This window comes from Microtus pennsylvanicus, chromosome 15 (genome assembly GCF_037038515.1).
Source record: "Microtus pennsylvanicus isolate mMicPen1 chromosome 15, mMicPen1.hap1, whole genome shotgun sequence".
In the NCBI taxonomy this organism is placed as follows: domain Eukaryota; kingdom Metazoa; phylum Chordata; class Mammalia; order Rodentia; family Cricetidae; genus Microtus; species Microtus pennsylvanicus.
Genome location: NC_134593.1, coordinates 23792663 through 23812843, shown reverse-complemented (window position 1 = coordinate 23812843; position 20181 = coordinate 23792663). Strand labels below are relative to the sequence as shown.

The 20181-nt window shown below is 50.9% G+C and overlaps 1 protein-coding gene across 1 annotated transcript; it reads right to left on the bottom strand.

Annotated features, from left to right (window-relative positions):
• Positions 1–8883: 8883 nt before the first annotated feature.
• Positions 8884–19825, bottom strand: Rp1l1 (RP1 like 1). Its single transcript, XM_075949950.1, has 3 exons — positions 19208–19825; positions 15188–15329; positions 8884–13850 (listed from the first exon to the last, which is right to left on the bottom strand). Exons 1-3 carry the CDS (start codon positions 19823–19825, stop codon positions 8989–8991), a joined length of 5622 nt encoding a protein of 1873 aa, XP_075806065.1. The 3' UTR covers positions 8884–8988.
• Between the last annotated feature and the right edge of the window lie 356 nt (positions 19826–20181).

Here is a 20181-nt window from a genome sequence, read left to right as displayed (position 1 = left end):
TTGGGGTTCCAAGAAAGGGATGTGGGTGCCTCCCCTCTCAACACCTCTTTGTGGCCGAACACCTGAGTAAATTGCTTGGGATGGCATACCTGAAAGGGCTTTCCACCCCATCCTACTGCTTAGCAGGCTGTGGGGGAGGGGCTTCCATGTTGCCAGTAGAACACACTGATGAGGGGGAAGTGGGGGGGGGGTAGGACCACAGAGAAGATATGCATTGGCTTCAGGAGAGCATAATAGGAAGACTTTCAGTGTGATGTATGGTTCTGGGGACGTTATTAATGATTTGCTGATTTTTACCTTTAAAACCTTTGGGCAGATTATTTATTATGTCCTTGGCGTGTCTATGATCTATGGAGGGGGCACTAATCTCTGAGCACGCCCCCCCTTGTGTCCCTACTCCTTTACAGTGTCTAATTAGGGCTGAGCGGATGCCCTATCTACCAGGCTCTGCCCCACACCTGAGCAGGGAGGAGGCCGGATCTGAGATCCATGTTTTTGCCCCATGGAGCCTGCAGAGCAGGGACTCTGGTTCCTATGCCCAGCTATGCATGCAATTGCTGTGTGACCTTGAGCTGAAGCATGAAGCATGACTTTTCTGGGCCTTATGTCATGAAGGAAGTTGCTAGAAAGATCAGGCATCAGTTAGAATAGAAAGCAGGACACATGACCCTGCAGGCTTGACAGTCTCAAACTCCTGAGACAAGGAGGGCTGAAAGACTGAGGGGACACTTCCAAAGGCCCGAAGTCCTTCCTCATCCTGGGCCTTTTGTCTGTGACTGCTCAGCACAAGGCCTTTGAGTCCTCCCAGGGTGGAGAGACTTCAGCTCATCTACCGATTGGGAACACAGTGAGAACAAGAGGCCAGATACCGGGAGAAGGCCATCCTGGCTGGCAGACCACATGTCTCTGGTAGAATTGTGGAAGAGAGAAGAGCATACCCAGCCCCCACCCCTACCCCAGGAAGTTCCAACCCGGCTCCAGGAGTCCTAGAGTCCCAGGATTAATTTCCTACCCTGGTGTTTCTCCTCCAGATCCCACATGCATCCTGGCAGCAGCCTTACCTCGGATTACCAAGTCCTCCTCCTATACCAGTCTGTATTTTGAGGACCTAGTGGGTCTTTGGGCCAGAGATTCGGTGGCTAGCCACTGGAGGGAGTCACATCCTGCCCGGGTCCTGGGGAGAGGCTGGGGTGTGACTCTAGGGTCTGTTTGCTCCAGATGAATTCTATGTGACCTCTGAAGGTGTAGGAGGTGGGGGGGTCCCAAAGTCCTGCTCCCACATCTTCTAAACTATCCTTTTCCTTCCAGAATGACTGTCAGGTCACCATCTGGGGCCATCAGAACCTCTCCCCAGGCAGGCAGCACTTCAGCAAATCTCAGCTCCTTCTCTGCTGAGCACCCACTACATAGAGCCCCCTGTGCCCCCGTGCATGTACACATATGCGCACACAAATGTAGGCACATGTTCATACATACATGCCTCATGACTTATCTTTCTCTTCGTGGGATCATCACCACAACCTCAGCTCTGACTGCTGGCGCCAGCTCCGGCTTTGTCTCCCAGAGTGACCACACCCTCACTAATAATACCTGCTCAGAACCTCCAGTCACCTACCCTTTGGCTGCAGTGGCTGGGGTCACTGTTGGAGCCGCTCCCACTATCCCTTGGCTTCCTTAAGTATCACCCAGGGCCCCCACCACACTGGGATCAAAACCACCTGTTCCTGACCAATGGAATGCAGGACGGGTACCCCAGCTCATGCTAATATAAAAAGGGGAACAACAGGCCGTAGCTTCCACTCTGCATCATCACCCGTGGTCGCAAGGCCTAGCACAGACCAGCCACTCGGTCCAGAATGAGCCCAACACTCTCCAGCTTTATCCTAGGGTCAAAGGCTCTGGACACAGCAGGGGCCCAGGAGGGAACAGAGACCTGTTTGCCCTGTAGAAACCTCCTAATACCCTACCCTTTCATTCAGAACTTCGATCATTACTTTTACTGTTATTATGGTTACTTTTGAAACAAGATTTATTTTATTTTATTTTTTATGTGTGTGTATACATCCATCACATGTGTGCAGCTACCCTTGGAGACAGCCTGATGGGAACAGAACTCGGGTCCTCTGGAAGACCAGCAAACTTTTCTGACTACCATCTCTTCAGCCCTGATATATATATATATATATATATATATATATATATATATATATATATATATATGGAGAGAGAGAGAGAGAGAAAGTCTCACTCAGTAGCTCAGGCTAGCCTGGAACTCACTATGTAGCCCAGGCTGGCTTCTAACTTTTTAGCAATCTTCTTGTGTTGACCTCTCTAATTCTGGGATTACAGGTGTGAGTCACCACGGCCTCTTATGGCCTTGATTCTGAGGTACAGGAAAGGACCTCAGACATGCATTGAGGGCTGCTCTAGAGACTTCTCTTCTTCCTAGCCCCTGGTGCTGTTTGCAGCCACATACTCTGCTGGGCCTGCATCTCCTGGCAAGCACAAGCCCCCCATGTGCTGTGTCCGAACAAAGAAGGATGTGAGGCTCGGGCTTGCCCCAGAAAATGAGTCACACCACCCTTCCGTCCCTGCACCCAGCCAGTGCCTGTCCTTTCCTGGAACTGCATGACTGACAGATCGGTGGGACCTTGAGAAGTCACCCAGTTCATCCTGTGCCTGGAGGCAGGGTGCTCCGGAGCCAGCCGAGGGTTCAGGAAGCAATCCTGCTCTTTCTGGGAAACGACGTGGGAAGAGTTAAAAGCCAGGAGAGGGAGGCACAGGCCCACTTCCCTGAAGCCTCCGGTCAAGAGGGAGGCACCCCGTTCCCAGCTCCAGCTTTCTCACCACGACAGAGCTGTGACCCCTTGCGAGCCATCTCGGGGCATGCGAGTGCTAACCGTGGACTCCACAGAGCAAAGGCAATGGAACTTAGGTGCTGATGAGCTCTCAGAGAGAGACTGGGTGCTTCACCTGACCTGTGTACATGAGCTGGTGGTGGCTGGACCCAACACAGGTCTAGGAATGCTATAGAACACAGCCTATACTCCAGACCACAGAGTCCAGGGCTTCTGGGCCCAGGGCATGGAATCTTCAACCTGATGAACCCTGATGACCAAGCTAGACTACATCTCAGGTGTTAGCCCACTCATTAAGCACTGACACCAAGCACAGGCCAGGGTTAGTCGATGGGCTGGGCAGGGAGACTATACTCGCTAAGTTCAGCCTGTGGCCCACACAGCTGCTCCCCCCAAGGGTAGCTTCAGTTTGGAATCGAGCCTACATCTTCTTGTTATAGCAGATCAGCAGGAAAGAGGGAGGGAGAAGAAGGGGAGGGGAGGTGGAACCAGCCCAAGACGAGAAAGAAAGTTGGCTCACTCTGCTTGGGGTGACTTTGTTGGTGCAGCCTAGATTTCTGGGTTCTTGGATATTGGTCTTTACAGAGACCCAGGTGGCTTTAACTCTCAGCTGGGCTCCAGACAGGGGTGTAGGGACAGGGTCATAGTGGGAAAATGACCTTTACCCACCTAATTGCCTCTCAAGAGATGAGCGGGAAGAGAAACCGACTCGGGCTGACCCACATTGTCTCTCGGGCAGACCATGTAATGAGGGAGGGCAAAGAAGCTGACCTCGGGGCGTGCATGCCTGCTTGTGCATGCAATGAGTAACTGGGAGGGTACGTGAGAGCATATATACGCATGCGCATGAGAGGATGTGCATGCATGTGTGTGCGCATACGTGTGTCGAAGTGGGGACCACGCGTGTGAATGCCTGCGTATGTGTACAAGAATGCATTCATGCGAGTGGGTCCGTAGGTGGAGTAAGGCATGGTGAGTGAGCCTCTCTGGGAGGCCCAGACCTGATGGAGTATCTGATGACCGACTCTGTGCAGGCGACGTGAGGAGCGGTGTCAAGCTGGTTTTCCTCGGGTGCTATGGAAATTTGCGGTGAGGCTGACTTCAGACACCTGGGGCAGAGTGTTATGTATGGGAACATAACTGTCCATTTTCTTTCTGCTTCCCATAATCTTCATGACCATGAAAATGAAGGACAAAGCAGCCAGTCTGAAGTTGTTTGGGGTCCCTCTTCAGGCCTCCCTGCCACAAGCTGGTACTCGTGGCAAGGCCTTCACACAGCCTGAGGACAGGGCACCTCTCCCCTGACCATGTGAGCAGTCAATAAAGCTTGTGTTTGGAAGACTTGGGTGCTGGAATTTGGTGGAAAGCGAAGTGGGGCCTGTGGGAGAAGGGTGTGTGATCTGGATGTCCAGGGACCAGTAGATCTGTTGTTCACTGTGTTCTATGAAGGTTTCTTTTGCCTCTGTACAAAAGATATTGAGATATGGAGAAGGTCTGGCGTCTGAACCCAGTATCACCTAGCTGTGTGACCGCTTCTCCACTGTAAGTAAGTTGGATGTAGGACTGGTCAAGTCAATGGTGTGCCCAATTCCTCTATTATTAAAGGGGGTGGAGCAGAAGTCCTGACCAGACCAATGTGACCCATCCCTGGGTGTGAACCCTAGACACGGGCTTTGGCTCCTTAGACATTGTCAAGTTGTCCTTGTGGGCCTGAACCCTAATACATCAACCATAACTATCGGGCAGAAGGGTTGCTCCACCCTCTAACCATCCGAGCCTGAAAAGATTTTGTTTTGTCATGGATACTGTGAGCGCTTGTAAGCATTTGGGTGATAGAGGGTTTGAATTTTTCTCCAGGAGTCAGCTGAGGCTACAGGAATGCCACCTCCCCAAGAAATGCTCTGCCACAGAGGCCTGCACAGATTAGTTGCCATAGAGAGAAAAGTGGGGAGCATACATCAAGGTCCCCACCTAGCTACAGCCACAAAACTCCTTATCTCCAAGTGGGGAAAAAAAGTTCAAGTTGTCCATTAGCAGTGAATGCTTTAAAAGATCAAAGACAGAAATATTTGTGGACCTAGAGTAGGTGAATTTGTAACCAAGAGAATCCCACAAAGAGATATGTTTTCAGCTTGACACTGGCCTTTAAAGAGCTAGAGATGGCCAGCTCCTGATATCTGCCCATGAGTAGAACATTATTGGTACATAACACAGTCATCCCAGCAGAAGGAATCCTACTGAAGTCACTTTCCTAAGCCTTCGGTATTTTGCTTAGTAAATCCACTCAACCAAATGTTCAGTGCCTTTAATTAAGTTACTTGTTCACACACCCGAGATTGAGAAGAAAGATAGCAGAGAGATACAATGGAAGAGGACGTGGACTTTGAGCGTGTGGTATCGCCCTTGCAGTCCTGGCTTTGCAGCTATCTAGCTGGGTCAACTTGGGCAAGTTTCTGTATCTCCCCTACGCCCCAGGTGCTCCGTTTGTGAACTGGACGTGAAAAGGCCTGTCCGCATACCTGATAGATCCACCTGGAGATTAAAGAAGGCTGATTCTGAGAATGGTGCAGGACGGTACCAAGTGCATTGTACGCACTGAACAGATGGCAATGACCAATGCCCAGTGTACGTGTAAGGACAATCCTTGCATCTGCTCATTCGCTTCCACAGCAATGTGGGGTGCGGGGGTGGGGGGTGGGCAGGGGGAGAAATGCTAGTCAGTCCATTTCATAGTGTGCAAACTGAGATTTGTGCACTGGATTTGACCCCAGATCCTCCAATCCTAGGTCTCATGCCCTTTCTACTGTATTTATTTATTTATTTTATTTTTATTTTGCTGAGCTGGAGAGATGGCTCAGTGGTAAAGAACTGTGCCTGCTCTTCCAAAGGTCCTGAGTTCAATTCCCAGCAACCACATGCTGGCTCACAACCATCCGTAATGAGATCTGGTGCCCTCTTGAGGAAGAGACCTGGACAGTCATTCTCACCAACTTAGACTATGAAATCCGATAGAGGCTGCCCCCAAAAGAAGAGGCATACATGCAACCAGCATTGGTGTAAAAGTCAGAGGACAATTGGCCAGAGTGAGTTCTCTCCTTCTGCCATGTGTGTTCTGGGGACCAAGCTCAGGACCTCAGACTTGGCAGCGAGCACCTTTACCCACTGAGCCATCTTGGCAGTCCCTGTCTGCTCTTGATGAGGTTCAGGTCAGCGGAGGGTAAGGCTGGCTGTTGATGGCATTGGGGAGGCATTGGGACACCTCTTGGTGATGGCTGGAGACCTCATATCAGAGATGAGGTATATTCTGGATGCTTCCTGACAGCTGGTAGTGATGAGAGATGGGCTACTGTGCACGCTGCCACGCCCGGACACCTGATCGCACCTAGGCCACCATGCAATCTGCTGGGAGAGAGGGACTGCTAGTGACTGGCCAGTTCTCCCCTCTGATTGACAAGTGGCTTCCTAGAGTGTGGTCATTCAGACTTTCCACCCAGTGTCAGTATCAACAACTTGCTGATTGACTGTTGGGAACCGGTTCAGCTTCCAGGAGCACTGGACCCCAAATATATAAAAAGGTGAATGCATGTATGCATGTGTGTGCTTATAAAATTACTGTTAAAAACCTTAAGGGACATCTCACAGAAATATTAGAACATGTCAGATTTTATACAGACGTCTTCCCCAGTGGAATCGTGACCATGAACATGCAGACCCACCTCCCTTTGGCATCAGATAGCTACCACCAGTGATACCATGAGTGACAAATCTGGATGTGGCTCATGATTAAGAACAGGGAAGTGGACGAGATCCAGAAATTTTTGTTTCCCACTAAGGAGTCCCCTACTGAAACAGAATACCAACAAAGGCCCACTATGGAAGGATGTGGATAGAAGGCATTTAAGTTTTAAATATCAAAAATAATAAACAGGGCCAGCGAGGTGACTTGGCAAGGAAAGACACCTGTCGCCAAGCTTGAGGACCTGAGTATGAGCTCCAAAGCACACATGGAGGAAGGAGAGAAGCAACTCCATAAAGTAACCCACTGACCTACACACACACACACACACACACACACACACACACACACACACACACACTGTGGCACCCAAGTGTCCCTATAAAATACTAAATAAATGGATGTAATAAAAGATTTAAAGAGTGACAGAATGTTTTTAAAATCAACAGCAAAAGACATATGTGAATCAATTCTTTTTCAAAAGAGCTAGGAACTCAGGAGAAAAATTAGTGTGCTTAGTCATATAATTTATAGGGAACAGGTTTTGCTAAACCCCAGATGGGGTTTTAATTTTGTAAGTATTCAACTATATCTAGAACGGTACCATATGAAAAGGAGATCCTGAGCGTGCCCATATAGCCAGCAACCAAGCTCTGCTTTTGAAGGTCAGTCCTGAATACTGGGGAACACTGCTGTGAGTTTTTATTTTGTTTTGCTTTTTTGAGCCCAGGTTTTGCTATGTATCCCAGAATGGCCTAGTGCTCACTGTGAAGCCCACGCTGGCCCTGGATTCATGATGCTTTTCCTACCCTGGCCTCCTGAGTGCTGGATTTCCCAACCTGCACTGCTATACTCAATTTGGAAAAAGTTTTAAGAACAGAAAAAAAAAAGAAACAAATTGGAAAACTGAGGTGAATCTGCAATTCAATGTAGCCCCAGTACTGGAGAGGCGGATGCAATAGAATCTGAAGTTTGAGGATGGTTTGGGCCACAGAGCCAGCCCAGGCTACATGGCAAGAGCATCTGAAAGACATCTTTAAATGAATGGGTTTGGGAGATGGCTCAGCAGGTAATGCTAGCTGTGCAAGCCTGGGTTTGGATCTCCAGAATCCTCTAAAAAGCCAGCAGTGGCTGCATGTGTTTCATGCCCAGGGCTAGGGAGGCAGAGCCAGGCAGATTCTGAGGGACTTTGGTCAGCTAGCAAATTCCAAAGTCCCTGCCACAAAAAAAAAAAAAAAAAAGACTTTCCATTGTCAGCCTCTAACTCTACATGAGCTTGCTAGGTGTGTACACTAGCATTAATATAATACGGGGGCGGGGAGAGAAAGAGATCAATGATAAGAGAATAGTAACATTTTTCTTTTTTTTCTATTACCATCCAGAAAAATTGTTCAGGAATTAAAATATGAATTTGAAACTTTTAAAGCATTTATCTTATTCATTTATAGGAGGTCCTTATATATTTAAGGGTTTGAGAAAGCAGTGTGCATATATTATACAAAGAACAAGCTCCACAAAACATTCAGAAAAGGATGGCGAGCCGTGCATCTGGTCCCTTGCCAAAGCTGTCTCTGACCCCTGGTCGACGGGAGGTCACTTTTCCTTCTGGCTCTTTGCTTCCCCCCTTACAAACAGTTGGCATTGTGACAGATAGAACCTAGAACATTGGGGCTGAGAACAAGCTTTATTTCATGACCCTGAGGGTATCTGTTTTTCCCAAGTATTTCACATCTGCCGAGTCACCACATATATTCCAGACTGGAGAAAAAGTACCTCAAAGTCAAAAGAGGTAAGTGTTCCCAGAGGATCCGAGGGGAGAGTAACTGGGGATCAATAGTGAGAGAGAAAGCAACTCCCTCACAAAAGCCAACGCAAACAGAAGCTCCCAGGCGTCTCTCCAGACCCTTCTATGCTCTTGGGCTGTGTGGACAGAGGAACTGGCTGACGTCTGATAACACGTCAGGCTCACAGCTAACACTTCACACTGGGCGTAGGGACCTTGAAGTTTGGCTCCCAGGGACAGCACGGTGTGGTTTATCCTTGGCAAGTCCTTTCCATTGTCGTCACTGTCAAGGTTGAACCTAAAGCCACAAATAGGCTAGGCAGGCACTCTGCCATTGGGTTATAGTCCCGGGCCCTGAAGCAATGTCTAAGTTGCCCAGGTTGACTTTTGAACTTGCTCTATAGCCCAGGCGGGGTTTGAGCTTTCTACGTCCACTCCTTAGCCTCCCGAGTAGCTGGGAAGCTAGGCCTGCAGCTCCAGGGTGGGTCGCAGTTTCTTGTCTTTGTCCATGTTCCTTGTACATCCCCAGTGGCCCGAGACTTTCTCGGGTATGTGGGTAATATAAGCACGCAGGCATTGCTCAGACTCGTCACTACCCTATTGTTAGATGTCTAGAAATCTAGATCGTCCTGGCCGAAGCCATCTGACCTACCCCCAAGTTGACTACAAACCAAACTTCCAGCTGTCCCTTCATCTTCCACATGACAGACTTCTTCTCCTTCCCCCTGCTTTGGAGGTCTTGGGCTAGAGGGGACTTCTTGTTCAGAAGAACTTTCTGAGCACATCATGGTGACTTTTCTCTCCGCTTGTGAGACCTGACTGTGCTTGTCTTTGGTGTGCTTGAGTTCTCCCCTTGAAAGGTCTTCTTCTGAGCTCTTCTGAGATACCTGTGGGCAGCTGCCCGAAGATGATGCCCGGGAGCAGAGTGCCGCACGGTGGCACTGGGGGCCTGGCTTTCTGTGACACTTGTGGAGCCCCCCCTCTTGGTCTAGGCTGTTGTTTTCAGAAACCACCCTCCTCTGGCCCTCTCCGGAACTAACCCAAGTACCATTCTCCTTTTCGTCTTGACTTCCTCCTTCTACCTCTGGCTGTCTTTCTCTGGAAGTGTCCTGAGTATCCACAGAGTGGACACCATCACTCTGTCTTCCTGAAGCCTCCGAAGCCTCTCTATCCCTAAAGCTCTGGTACGGGGCTTCTCCCTTCTTGGTCCCTCCCTCCTCTAACTGTCGGCTTTCTTGTGCAACACTGACGTGGAGTTCCCTTTCTCTTGCAGTGGCTGCATCTTCTCCTGCCCCATGGCAACCAGCTCCTTCTACTTTGAAGAACTCAGGATCCTTCTCTTCTCTCATCCTCGGCCTCCCTTCTCCCTCCCCTCCCTCATCTACCCCAGGCCCCGCGGTCAACTGAAGCTCCTGCTTCCCACCAGTTCCTTGGACAGACCTAGGGTCCTCCTGAGGCACAGCCATCCCTGTCTTCTGAGGGGCCAGCTCCATGGCCTCTCCATTCCTGTCTCCTTTCTTGTTCTGTAGAATCTGCTGTAGGTCAAAGGCCTTTCTGACAGGTGCACTGGAGGCTGCTGGGGCATCCTTTGGGAATCGAGGGGACATCTTCTTCTTCAGGCAGACTTCACAGGGACAGAACTCATCCCTCATGACCCCCACACCTGGGCTGGTCCCTAAGGCTGTACTGAGAATGGGCCCATCCTCCAGGCTGAGGGAGAGGGCGCCCTGGCCAGGGAAAGCTGAGAAGTTACGCAGACCCTGAAGACGGCGCCTGCGCAGCTCTGTTTGCAGCGATGTCTGGCCTCTGAGGGCTTCTCTGGGTGGTTCCGGGACCATCCTCCCTACCCGGCTCTGGATCTTCCTCACTTCCCTGACAGTGCTTGCTTGAATTCGTCGGCCCACATCCTGCTCCAGCTCAGTCACCATCTGGTCCAGCAGGCTGTCGTCAGGAAGGTTCCATCGGGCTCGGAGTTCTGCTGTGGCACCAGCCAGGTGAGCCATGAAGTCTTTCTCTATCTTTTTCAGCAGCTTGGACACCCAGATTGGGTCAGGGTCCAGAGATTCCCTGTGGGCTGTGGGTGTGTTCGTCTTCCTGGTCCCTGAGCTGGCCTTGATACAGGCTTGCTTGCAGTCCATTGCAGCCACTCCAGACATCTCTTCCAACCCCATCTCCAATACAGGAACCTTTTGACTCTCACTAACGTTTGAGTTGCTCTCACTGAAGCTGTGGGGGGTCTCTGCGGGTTCCTCTCTCCCATCTAGGGGCCACAATGCTCCAGAGGTAGCATCTCTTCCTTCTTCATCTTTTGATGCTCTGGTGTCTTCCGGTGAGCGCTCCCCATCCTGAGAGCTAGCTTGGAGCATTTCCCGACTGCAGACTCCAGCCCTTTCTTGTGGAACCTCTTTCCCATGGACGCCATCTTCCTGCAGCCTCCCTTCTGTCTCTTGGGATTGTGCCTCCTCTTCCAGCACTGTGCTTTCCATTGATTGTTCTGGAGCCTTGTCCCCCGTCTGCTCCCTGCCACTTTTACTTGACTCCTCCCCACTGGTGGCGTAAGCCCACACCTGGGGGTCAGGCGAGGCTGTGGAATGGCTGGGTACCTCTGGGTACCCCTGCTTCCTGGAATCGGGTCTTGGTGAGGGGATTTTCAAGGGTAAATCTGCCCTGTCTGGAGCGGTGGCACAGGGCACGCTGCCCTCGCCCGAGCCTCCCGAGCCACTGCTGACATCTACACCAGAGGAGGAGGTGGGGGTGAAGTCCTCGGTCCCCAGCAGAGCCTGGTGGGAAGTAAGCTTTCTGAGGCCACTGTCCATGTCCAGCTGGCCTTGCCCAAGCACACTCGCAGGCCACAAGGCCTTGGAGATGCTCAGAATCTCCTTGTACTTGGGAGACTCTTCAAACCTTGCATTGCCATCCGGAGGACCCAGATCCTCATCAAAGAAATGGAGCCTGGCCAGGCAGGCAATGAGGGTCCCAGCAGAGTAGCTGAGCCTCTGAGCTGCTGTGCTGGAGACCTCTGGGAGACTGCTGGGCCGGCCTGGCTTGGAGCCCAGCAGGGCCTTCATGATCTGTGTGGAGGCTGAGACCCTGTTGGGGAGTGCACATAGGCTCACACCATGATCCACAGCGGTCCCTTCTTCTATTCCAGCTTCTGTAGGGGCCTCGACTCCTCTACCTGATGATGCATCTTGGCAGGGATCACCTCCTGGTTTGCAGCACACAGACCCAGTCCCAGGGAGGTCTCCTGTTGTCTCTGGCTGCTCATCAGTGGCCCCTTCTGGGGGTTGCTGTCTGGCCTGAGCCAGTTCCCTCAGGACTTTCAGAGAACAGCCATCGCCAAGGTCCTCCTCAGCACTTTCTGGACCATCACTGGCCACCTTTGTGGCCTCGCCTTCCATATCACATGTCATGAGTGCCGGCTTTTCTGGGATGTTGCCTAGCCACTCACGGACCACAGCATCGGGAGAGGTGTAGGGTAGAGCACTGGGTGTCACACTGCCATCCCCTTCCTCTTCCTCAAGGCTTCCCTTGATACCAGGGGATTTCCCCAACAGAGTCTTTCTGGGCTCTGCCTGACCATCAGCTTGACCGTGGTCACTGCTGGGGCTATTGCTGCTTGTAGGATCCTTTCTGGAACATGTTTGCTCCTGGGGGGGAGTTGGGCAGAAGCTTGGGGTCCCCCAGTAGGCCTCAGAGATGGGGGCCTGTGTTTGACCACTGGGGCCTGTGAGGACAGGGGATGCTGCCACCTGTAGGCCATAGCAATCTTGATGGGTCCTTGGATCTTCTCCCTCAGGCCATTTGTCCAGCAAAACAGAGGCTGAGAAAGGCTCAGGGTTGGTCCCTGCCTTGTCCCACAGGTAACCAACTTCTCCGCTGTGGACAGGTATGGAAGCTGGAGAGTGAGCTGGGCACTCGGTGTCCCCTGCTGGCTCTGCAGAGCGAGTGTTAGGATGGCAAAAGCTGGAGGCACAGTCTGAGTCACTCGTGGGTAGGATGGTGGCTATGCTGGTGGCTTGTGGGTCTTGAAAGTCAAGAGAACTGGATAATGGTGATTTAAGATCCCCAGAGGCCTCATTCTCAGCACTGGGTGAGTGTGGAGAAAATCGTGGTGCTAGGCTTCCTGGGTAGGCTTGTTCTCCTTCCTCAGGCATTTGCCTTTGCAAGACTGTGTCCAGTGAGGGTTGAGTGTCCCTGCAACAGTGACACTGCCTGGCATGGCCTTTCTGAGCCCCTTGGTAAGGGACAGAGGCACCAGGTAAGCACACAATACCAGCTGGCCTCTTTTGCTTTTTCTGCCTCCGTTGGGCTGGGGCACCACCAGGAGCTGAGAGAGCGTGTCTCTGTGTGTCCTGAGAGGCAGAATGGCCTGGAACCAGGGGCAGCCTCAGCTCAGGCTCACCTCGGACCTCCTGGTACGTGGTGCCCTGTGTATACTTCTCTGTCTGAAGGTGCATGTGGCTCAAAGATGAGGGGCTCTGGGTAGAAACACAGGGCCTGTCACCTTGGGTGGCTTGCCCCTGGGAAACCGTGACCCTCGCCTGGCCTGAGCCTCTGTGGTGCTGCTCACGACACTCCCTAGACATCTCATAAGACTCAGCACTGACTGATGTATCAGAAAGGGCTTTTTCTATACCTTGGGTCTCAGATCCCAAGCCACAGGATGCTGTGTCCTCTAAACAGCGGTCCTTACCAGCTCCTAGCTCAGCCCCACTTAGGGAAGAAGTTGAGGAGGCTGGATGCAAGGTGTCACTGTCTGTCTCACCTTCTGAAGTCCAGGGACAGGAGGAGCTTGGCTGGGCACTTCTAGGGTGCCTGGGACCTGAGACGGGGCTATTGTTGCTATGTCCTTTCTTATCATTGGCCGTCTGGTTCCAGTGGCTTCTGAATCCAGAGAGCTTAGACAGGCCCCTCCTCCTCCTCCGAGTTGGACCTGCACCCCCAGAGGTAGTCAGAGGGTTCCTCCAAATGTCATAGTTGGGCTGTGATTGCTGGTCCATATCAAAAGCTCCCTGGTATCTTCCATCACAGGGCTCCAGGCCCTGGGCCCCATGAGTCAAGAACCCCCAAGGGTGGCCCTCCTGTTTGCAGCAGAAGGGATCAGCCTCCTTCAGGACCTGGCCCTCCCCACTGGCTGGGGCGAAGACATTGGCATGCCCTACCCTCTGCGACCACCGCAGGGTATCCTCGCCCAGAATCTGGAAGCGGACTTTCATCTCCACAGACAGGCTGCCATCTTCATTCATGCAGACCTTCTTCTCTACGTCATCAGCAGCCACCAAGGAGCCTGGTGGGCCAGGTGTGTCCCGAGGGTGCTTGGCCAAAGCAGGCCCTGCCCAGGTTTGATGACCAGATGCTGGATGACCACTGGGGCCAGATCTCTCTGACATCAAGGAAAGCTGCTGCAGCCTGCTGCCAGACCTGGCCCTTGAGTGCATCACGCTCTGCTTGGCGTTTGGTCCCCAGCAACCTGGTGTGCAATGGAGCAAGAGAAACGAGAACAAGGCATTGAGTTACTGGAGAAAGCAGCAGCAGCAAGACAAGGACAGAGCCATTCCAGAAGGATCTGTGGGTTCCTCCGAGCACTAAGAAAGAACTGAGTGTGAATCCAACCCAAATCCACCAGCTACCTGCCGTTGCTGAATCTGCAACTCATTAGTACTGCTTCGTTATATGCAAGCAATTGAATCATTGCACAGAAAGCGTCGTGCACAGAACATTCACTGCATATTAATGCTTGCTGAATGGGCACTGAATCATCAGGGTCTGAAGAGATTATGTGTTGGAGATGGAAACACACTGTGGGGATTCATTGACCTGGCATCAAGCTGCTGCCCATGATCTAACCATAAACTATAAACTGGTATCATGGTGACCCATCTCATCTCCCTTTACAATGGTCAGGATCTTGGGATGAAAAGAGATTTCCAGGAGAGGTCTAAACATACCATATCAGTTCATGATAGTCTAGCCTGCCCCACAGGCAGAAAAAAAGAGGAGGGGCCCGGGTGATGGAAAGTAGCCCTAGGGAAGAATGGCATCCTGAGAATGTCTTATTTTACCCCCTGGGTTACACTTGGTGGGATACACCTATTTCCAGCAGGACAGGCCTCACAAACATTTCTGGACAGGAGAAAGCATCAAGGCATCAAGCAAGCCTGGTGGCTCTTCTAGATTGTGCCCAGACATTGTCTTTGTGTCTCTGGCACTGGTGTTGGTCATGTTCTCAATGGAGTCCCATGAAGGCCAGCCCTCTGTTTATTCACCAAACTCTATTATCAGTCCAACAGTTTTGCTGTAATTTTATTCTGCATTTATAAACTGTGCCCTTGAAATAATGTATGTTTTAACATGATTCCTGAACCCTGGTCCTCTGTGAGCTGTTTTTTTTAATGCATCTATATGTCTGAATGCATGGGCCATGGTTGTGGTGTGTTTTAACCATTGTAACCTGTTGTAGACACCACTGCTGCCTAAGACAGGTGTGACTCTGAAGGACTTAATGCTCTCTCAACTCATAGGGCTCAGCACCCCTATAGTATGTCCAATGGGAATCTTAATGGTTCCTTTAGACCCTAAAATGTTGAGTTCAAATTTCCATGTCAAAACCTACAGTGATCTCAGATGTCTCCAGACATGCTCTGCTCTAAGGCTGATATAAGAAGGAAGAAGCAAGAGAGACCCAAAGTGGCTGGAAGACCTACGAACCTGTCCAAAGCACCTTTTCCATGGATCTGGAGGTGCTAACCAAGCCTGTGGGGTCACTGTCCAGTGTGAAAGAGCCAGGAAGGCCCGGAATTGACTCACCCCTTCCATTCCTTGCAGTCACACCAGATAAGGTTCTGGTCCTGTGCCTTCCATCATTTTCCATCTCCAGGTGTCTGAAGGCCTCATTCCCGGCACACACCAGCAGGGAGGGACCGTCCAGGAGTGTCTGCAGAGAGTCCACCTGGAAGAGGTGAGCACGGAGTTGGGAGCCGGGCCTGCAGAGACCCTCTACTCTGGAAGGCCCAGGAAGGAAGAGCTCATCTCCTCAGCCCCTCCTAACCATTGCATAAACCATTCTGGGTTCCCACATCTCACTAGCCAGGGTCTGAGAGCCCACTGCCTGCAGAATCTCTTTCTCTGTCTCCACCAGCTGAGAGCCTGTGACCACAGTTTACTCTGAATAGAAAGGAGGTCAAGAGCCCTAAGCTGCTTCCTGGACCATACATCAACCACCCAGGATACATTTTATAAAGTGCTTGTAACAAAACATTCAGAGCTTCCATATGGAGATCTGATTCTCAGCCTATCACATTCCCATAGAGTCCTCTCGAGCATTTGATAACTTTCTGTATAATTCAAGCCAGATGCCTTTGCTCGAGTGGGCCAATGAGGGCAAATCCCTGCTTTCCGAGAGAGCCTGACTATTCTCAAGTTCTGTCCTTTCCTTAGACCCAGCAGCAGGACATGCTTCTACCAACTCCTGGCTCAGAGATGAGCAGGGCATATCACACCAATAAGTAGAACTTCACTCTTAAAGTAGTTCCCTGGCCCCTGAGGCCCTGTATACCTGAAGGCCTGTGTTACTTCATGAATGGTAGTGTGCCGTATCAGGGGCTTTTAAAATATGCAGTGCGCTCTTTTCAATAATTTCAAATTAGAAGGGTGTGCTCGGTAACAAGGAGACAACACCCCATGGAACTATTAGAATAATCAAACCCCAGAACACGAACAACATCAAACGCGAGGAGGTGGGACATCAGGACCTGTCACTCATGGCCCATGGGGATGAAAAGTGATCTAGCCAATCTGGAAGACAGTTTCTTGCAAACACACACACACATGAGTGAGCAATCATGCTCCTTAGTAACCATCCAAGGGACACATATCATATCCCCTCCCCCCAATCACACACATCGTGTGTACTCTGCCATTCAGCCCAGTTCATTAGGAAGGCCCACTGTACCTTTCAAATTCAAGGTACATTTCTTCTTTGGGTAGATTGCTATTCCATCTCACAACTGTAGCTTCCAATGCTGAGGAGGCAGTGGAGTACCAAGGGCTCTTGGATTTCAGACCCACTCAGGAGCCATGAAGGATGTGGGAAGGCTGTCCAGGGAATCACTGGATTTGATTCACAGAAGGAACAATGGCTAGGAACTCCATTTGAGAGTCAAGGACTCAGAAGGACCAAGATTGGAGGGTTGGTGGCAAAGAAATCTAGAGAAGCAGCTCCCAAAGGCTGCCCACGACTGGCTGGTGGGTGAGGACATTCTTGTCCATGGTAAGTGGTCACCAAAGGTTGATTATTTCATGGACAGATTGGCCCGCTCAGTGGATACCAGGTGCCTGGTGGGAAGCTAATCAAACCAAGCCCCTTTGACACCCCTGCTGGCTGCTGTTATGTAATGAGGACACCTGTTGGGGGCAGTTTGTATTCACTGGAACAAAACAGACTTTTTTTTTTGGTTAAAGATGGTCCTCATCCATTCTTTTTAGCATCTCCATCATGGGCTTACAGAATGCCCACTTAACGCTAGTACAAGCCAGGAAGAGGGCTGGCATCATGGCAGAAGATAGGAGGCAGTGGGCTAAAGTCAATAGAATTTACTGTGTATCTGGGTATAGTGCTTGTATACCTTTGATTGTACCACTTGAGAGGCAGAGACAGGTGGATATCTGTGAGTTCTAGGCCAGCCTGGAATACATAGCGAGTTTCAGGCTAGCCAGGGATACATAGTGAGACCCTATCTCAAACCAAAAGCAATAAGAATTCACTTTGTAGACATATGCCCCATCACCCCTATAACGTGTAAGAGTGGGGTGACTGTTCTATGGAAGATTCCAATTGGGAACCAGCTGGGAGGCTCCCCTTTATGAGGTTGAGCTGTGTTCCTATAGGATGTGATATGCATTTCCAAGGCAAGTGATGTGAACTGCTTCGCCTTTCTATGGACCACAGACACCCAGGGATGAGAGTGACTCCCATTCTCACTAGAAGACAGCGTGGAGATGATGTGGCTTGGGGCAGAAAGTAAATACGATGCTTTTGCTTCTGTTTTGTTTCTTGAGACCACCCTAGAATTCTGTGTCGCCCAGACTGGTTCCCAACATGCAATTCTCTTGCTTCCATCTCCTGAGCGCTGGGATCACAGGCACGTGTCACCACACCTTGGCATTGGCACATCTGTGGCTCAGACGTATATGTTACTTCTCTTCCTATCAGCTTTGAGCTTTGCTGGTTTAGTAGACTCAGGACCCAGGGGAGAACGTTCCATGAAACTAGAAGTTAAGACAGTCATGGGGCACCCCAAGCTAATGAACCAACAGGCAGCAGGAGGGTTCCTGTGTAGGATGGTTAACGGGTTATGATTACCAAGGGCATGTCTGGTTGCTGTTCACAATGGGGACACCCTTGTTGGAAGCCCTGTGTGACTGCCATGTACAGCAAGACAAGGTAACAAAAGACCCCAGCAGCTCTATATAAGAAGGGCCTCAGAGGACCCAGCCTGCCAGCATCATGGTTCAGTCACTCCATCGGATGTATAACCACCATCAGCAGAAGGGCCAACAGAAGGTGGAAAGAACACTAGACAAGGAGTAGAAGGGACAATGTGAACACTAACAAGAGCCTTGTGGGAGATTGCCTGGCTTTCTTCACAGCTCTCGGAGAGATGTAAGATAACCAAATTCCTGGCTTTTGCTTTTGATTTCTTATACTACTTTATGCAAAGAATTATGGGGGCTACTGACTTTGGATAGATTTTGAGAGAGGATAGCAAAGTGGGCTTGTAACCAAACTAGAAGACAGACAGCACAGAGATGATGTGGCTTGGGACTGAAAGCATATATGCTTTTGTTTTGTTTCTTGAGACTGCCCTAGACTCTGTATCTCTCAGGTCAGGCTAGTCTCCAGTGTGCAAAGCTCTCGCCTCTGTTTCCCCAGTGCTGGAATTCTAGGCATGCGCCACCACACCTGGTTAGTAAATACAATTCTGACTCTGGGAGGGAGGCCCCAGGGCTAAGCAGATACAGGACCAGGTGGTGGGGAGGTGGAACTAGATCAGCCTAGCTCGGTTTCCCAAAATGCCTGCCTTTGTCAGAGATTCATCTTCTGCAAGACCTAGAAAGGTACCAGCTACACTTCCTAGGCTTTGCAGTCAGGATTGAGTGTGGCTGTATTCTTCCTCCCCTGCGTGCCTTTGATCAAGACTGAGAAGGAAACTGTTCGGTAGACACCACCTCATCCCGCCTCTGAGGTTGCTGTGCGCACGTGAGAATCCCAAGGTTGGCTGTCAGCACCACCAATGAGTTCTTGAACTCAGCATTCACAGTGCTTCCAGAAAAGGCACGAGGACCTGCAGTATGTCGTGAGCCATCTCTGTCACCCCAACCCTGGTCCCATACTCCAGCTTTCCAGACCTGCCCCCAATACCCTGCATTACATTTCTCAATGCCTAGGGGACCCCGAGTGATCTGTTTCCTGCCCTGAACTCACATGGAAATACACTGTTGAGAGGATTGTATAACAAATGAGGAGTATGTGCAATGCTCAGAGCCTGTTACATACTAAGTGCTTACTAATGGGAGCTTTGAGTAAGGAGTCCATGTCCGAGTCTGTGTTTGTGTGTGCCTGTGTGTGTGTTTCTGACTCAGGTCCTCGTGCTGGCCTGGCAAGCTATCCCCCCAGGCCTGATGATGATTGTTGCTTGGTTAACAGATTTGACTCAATGTCTCCACATTCTACACCTTTAGTTAGCAGTGGGCAATCAAGGATGACTTACTGGTCCATCTATGCATTTTGACCCAGATTCCAAAGGTAATTCCTGCCCCACAGCCTACCTTCTTCCCACTGGCTGTGTACACCTGCTTCACAGGGAAGCGCAGCAGCTCGGAGGCTTTGCTGAGGAAGGCCTTCAGGTTTCTGGTGTTCCTGTGACTGACAACCACCGTCTGCTGGCATCTAGGATTCCCATTCTTCACCAGTGTCAGCCTCCTCGGGGCCACGGAACCCTTCCAGGAAGAGGCTATTTCTGGAGCTTCATGCCCACCTTCAAAACCCCGTGACTGCCCAGCAGAGGGGCTTTTCCTTTGCAGCTGGCCTGGCTCTCTGGGAGTTTTCAGGGGCTTCTTATCAGAGCAGAGGTAGCAGCCGCCATCTTGCAGCTGTTCCAGGGCGCTGAGGCCATGTAAGCCCCGGGGTGTGGTGACAGAGCGCACACCGAAGGACAGAGGCACACGCTGAGACAGCTCGTCCATGAGGGCGCTGAAGGTCTTAAAAGTGCGCTGGTGAACAGCCAGGCGGACCCCAGCAAATCGGGAATCCCCCCGCTTGAGGAAGGTTATCTTCTTAGCTGGCGTCACCTCGGTGACAGAGGGAGTGTGAGCCACAGAGGGCAGGAGACACTGCCGGTGGCTGGGGGCAGGAGCATCTCTCATGTCTCCTGGGGTGCTGTTCATGATGTGGAGGCCCAGACAGCTATAACAGAAAAGGAATGCAAGTCATAAATTAGGACAATCTACTCTCTACCTTTCTTTATGGAGGCGCTTAATTCTGACACCCCAAATTAGCTATCCAGCTGTGTAGAGACAGCTTGATCCATCTATGCTAAAAAGCAAAGTTTTAGCATTGGATTGATCTGTGCCAATCCCTATGTCCCCCACTTGCTACCCATGTTACCCAGAAGGACAATGACTTAGTCCCATCTGTAGATTCAGCTTAGTCTGGGCAGTGGTTATAGTGAATGAATGAAATGTATGCCCTGGCAATGCTGAAGCATACATGGGCAGCCCGTATATGGCGGTTCTGTTGAACT

Excerpts from the sequence above, each read along its gene's own strand:
- Rp1l1 (XM_075949950.1), bottom strand. The coding sequence starts at position 19,825 with ATGAACAGCACCCCAGGAGACATGAGAGATGCTCCTGCCCCCAGCCAC. Across the intron at positions 15,330-19,207 it reads ACACAGCCAGTGGGAAGAAG|GTGGACTCTCTGCAGACACT; the intron begins GTAGGCTGTGGG and ends CACCTCTTCCAG. Across the intron at positions 13,851-15,187 it reads GACTGCAAGGAATGGAAGGG|GTTGCTGGGGACCAAACGCC; the intron begins GTGAGTCAATTC and ends ATTGCACACCAG.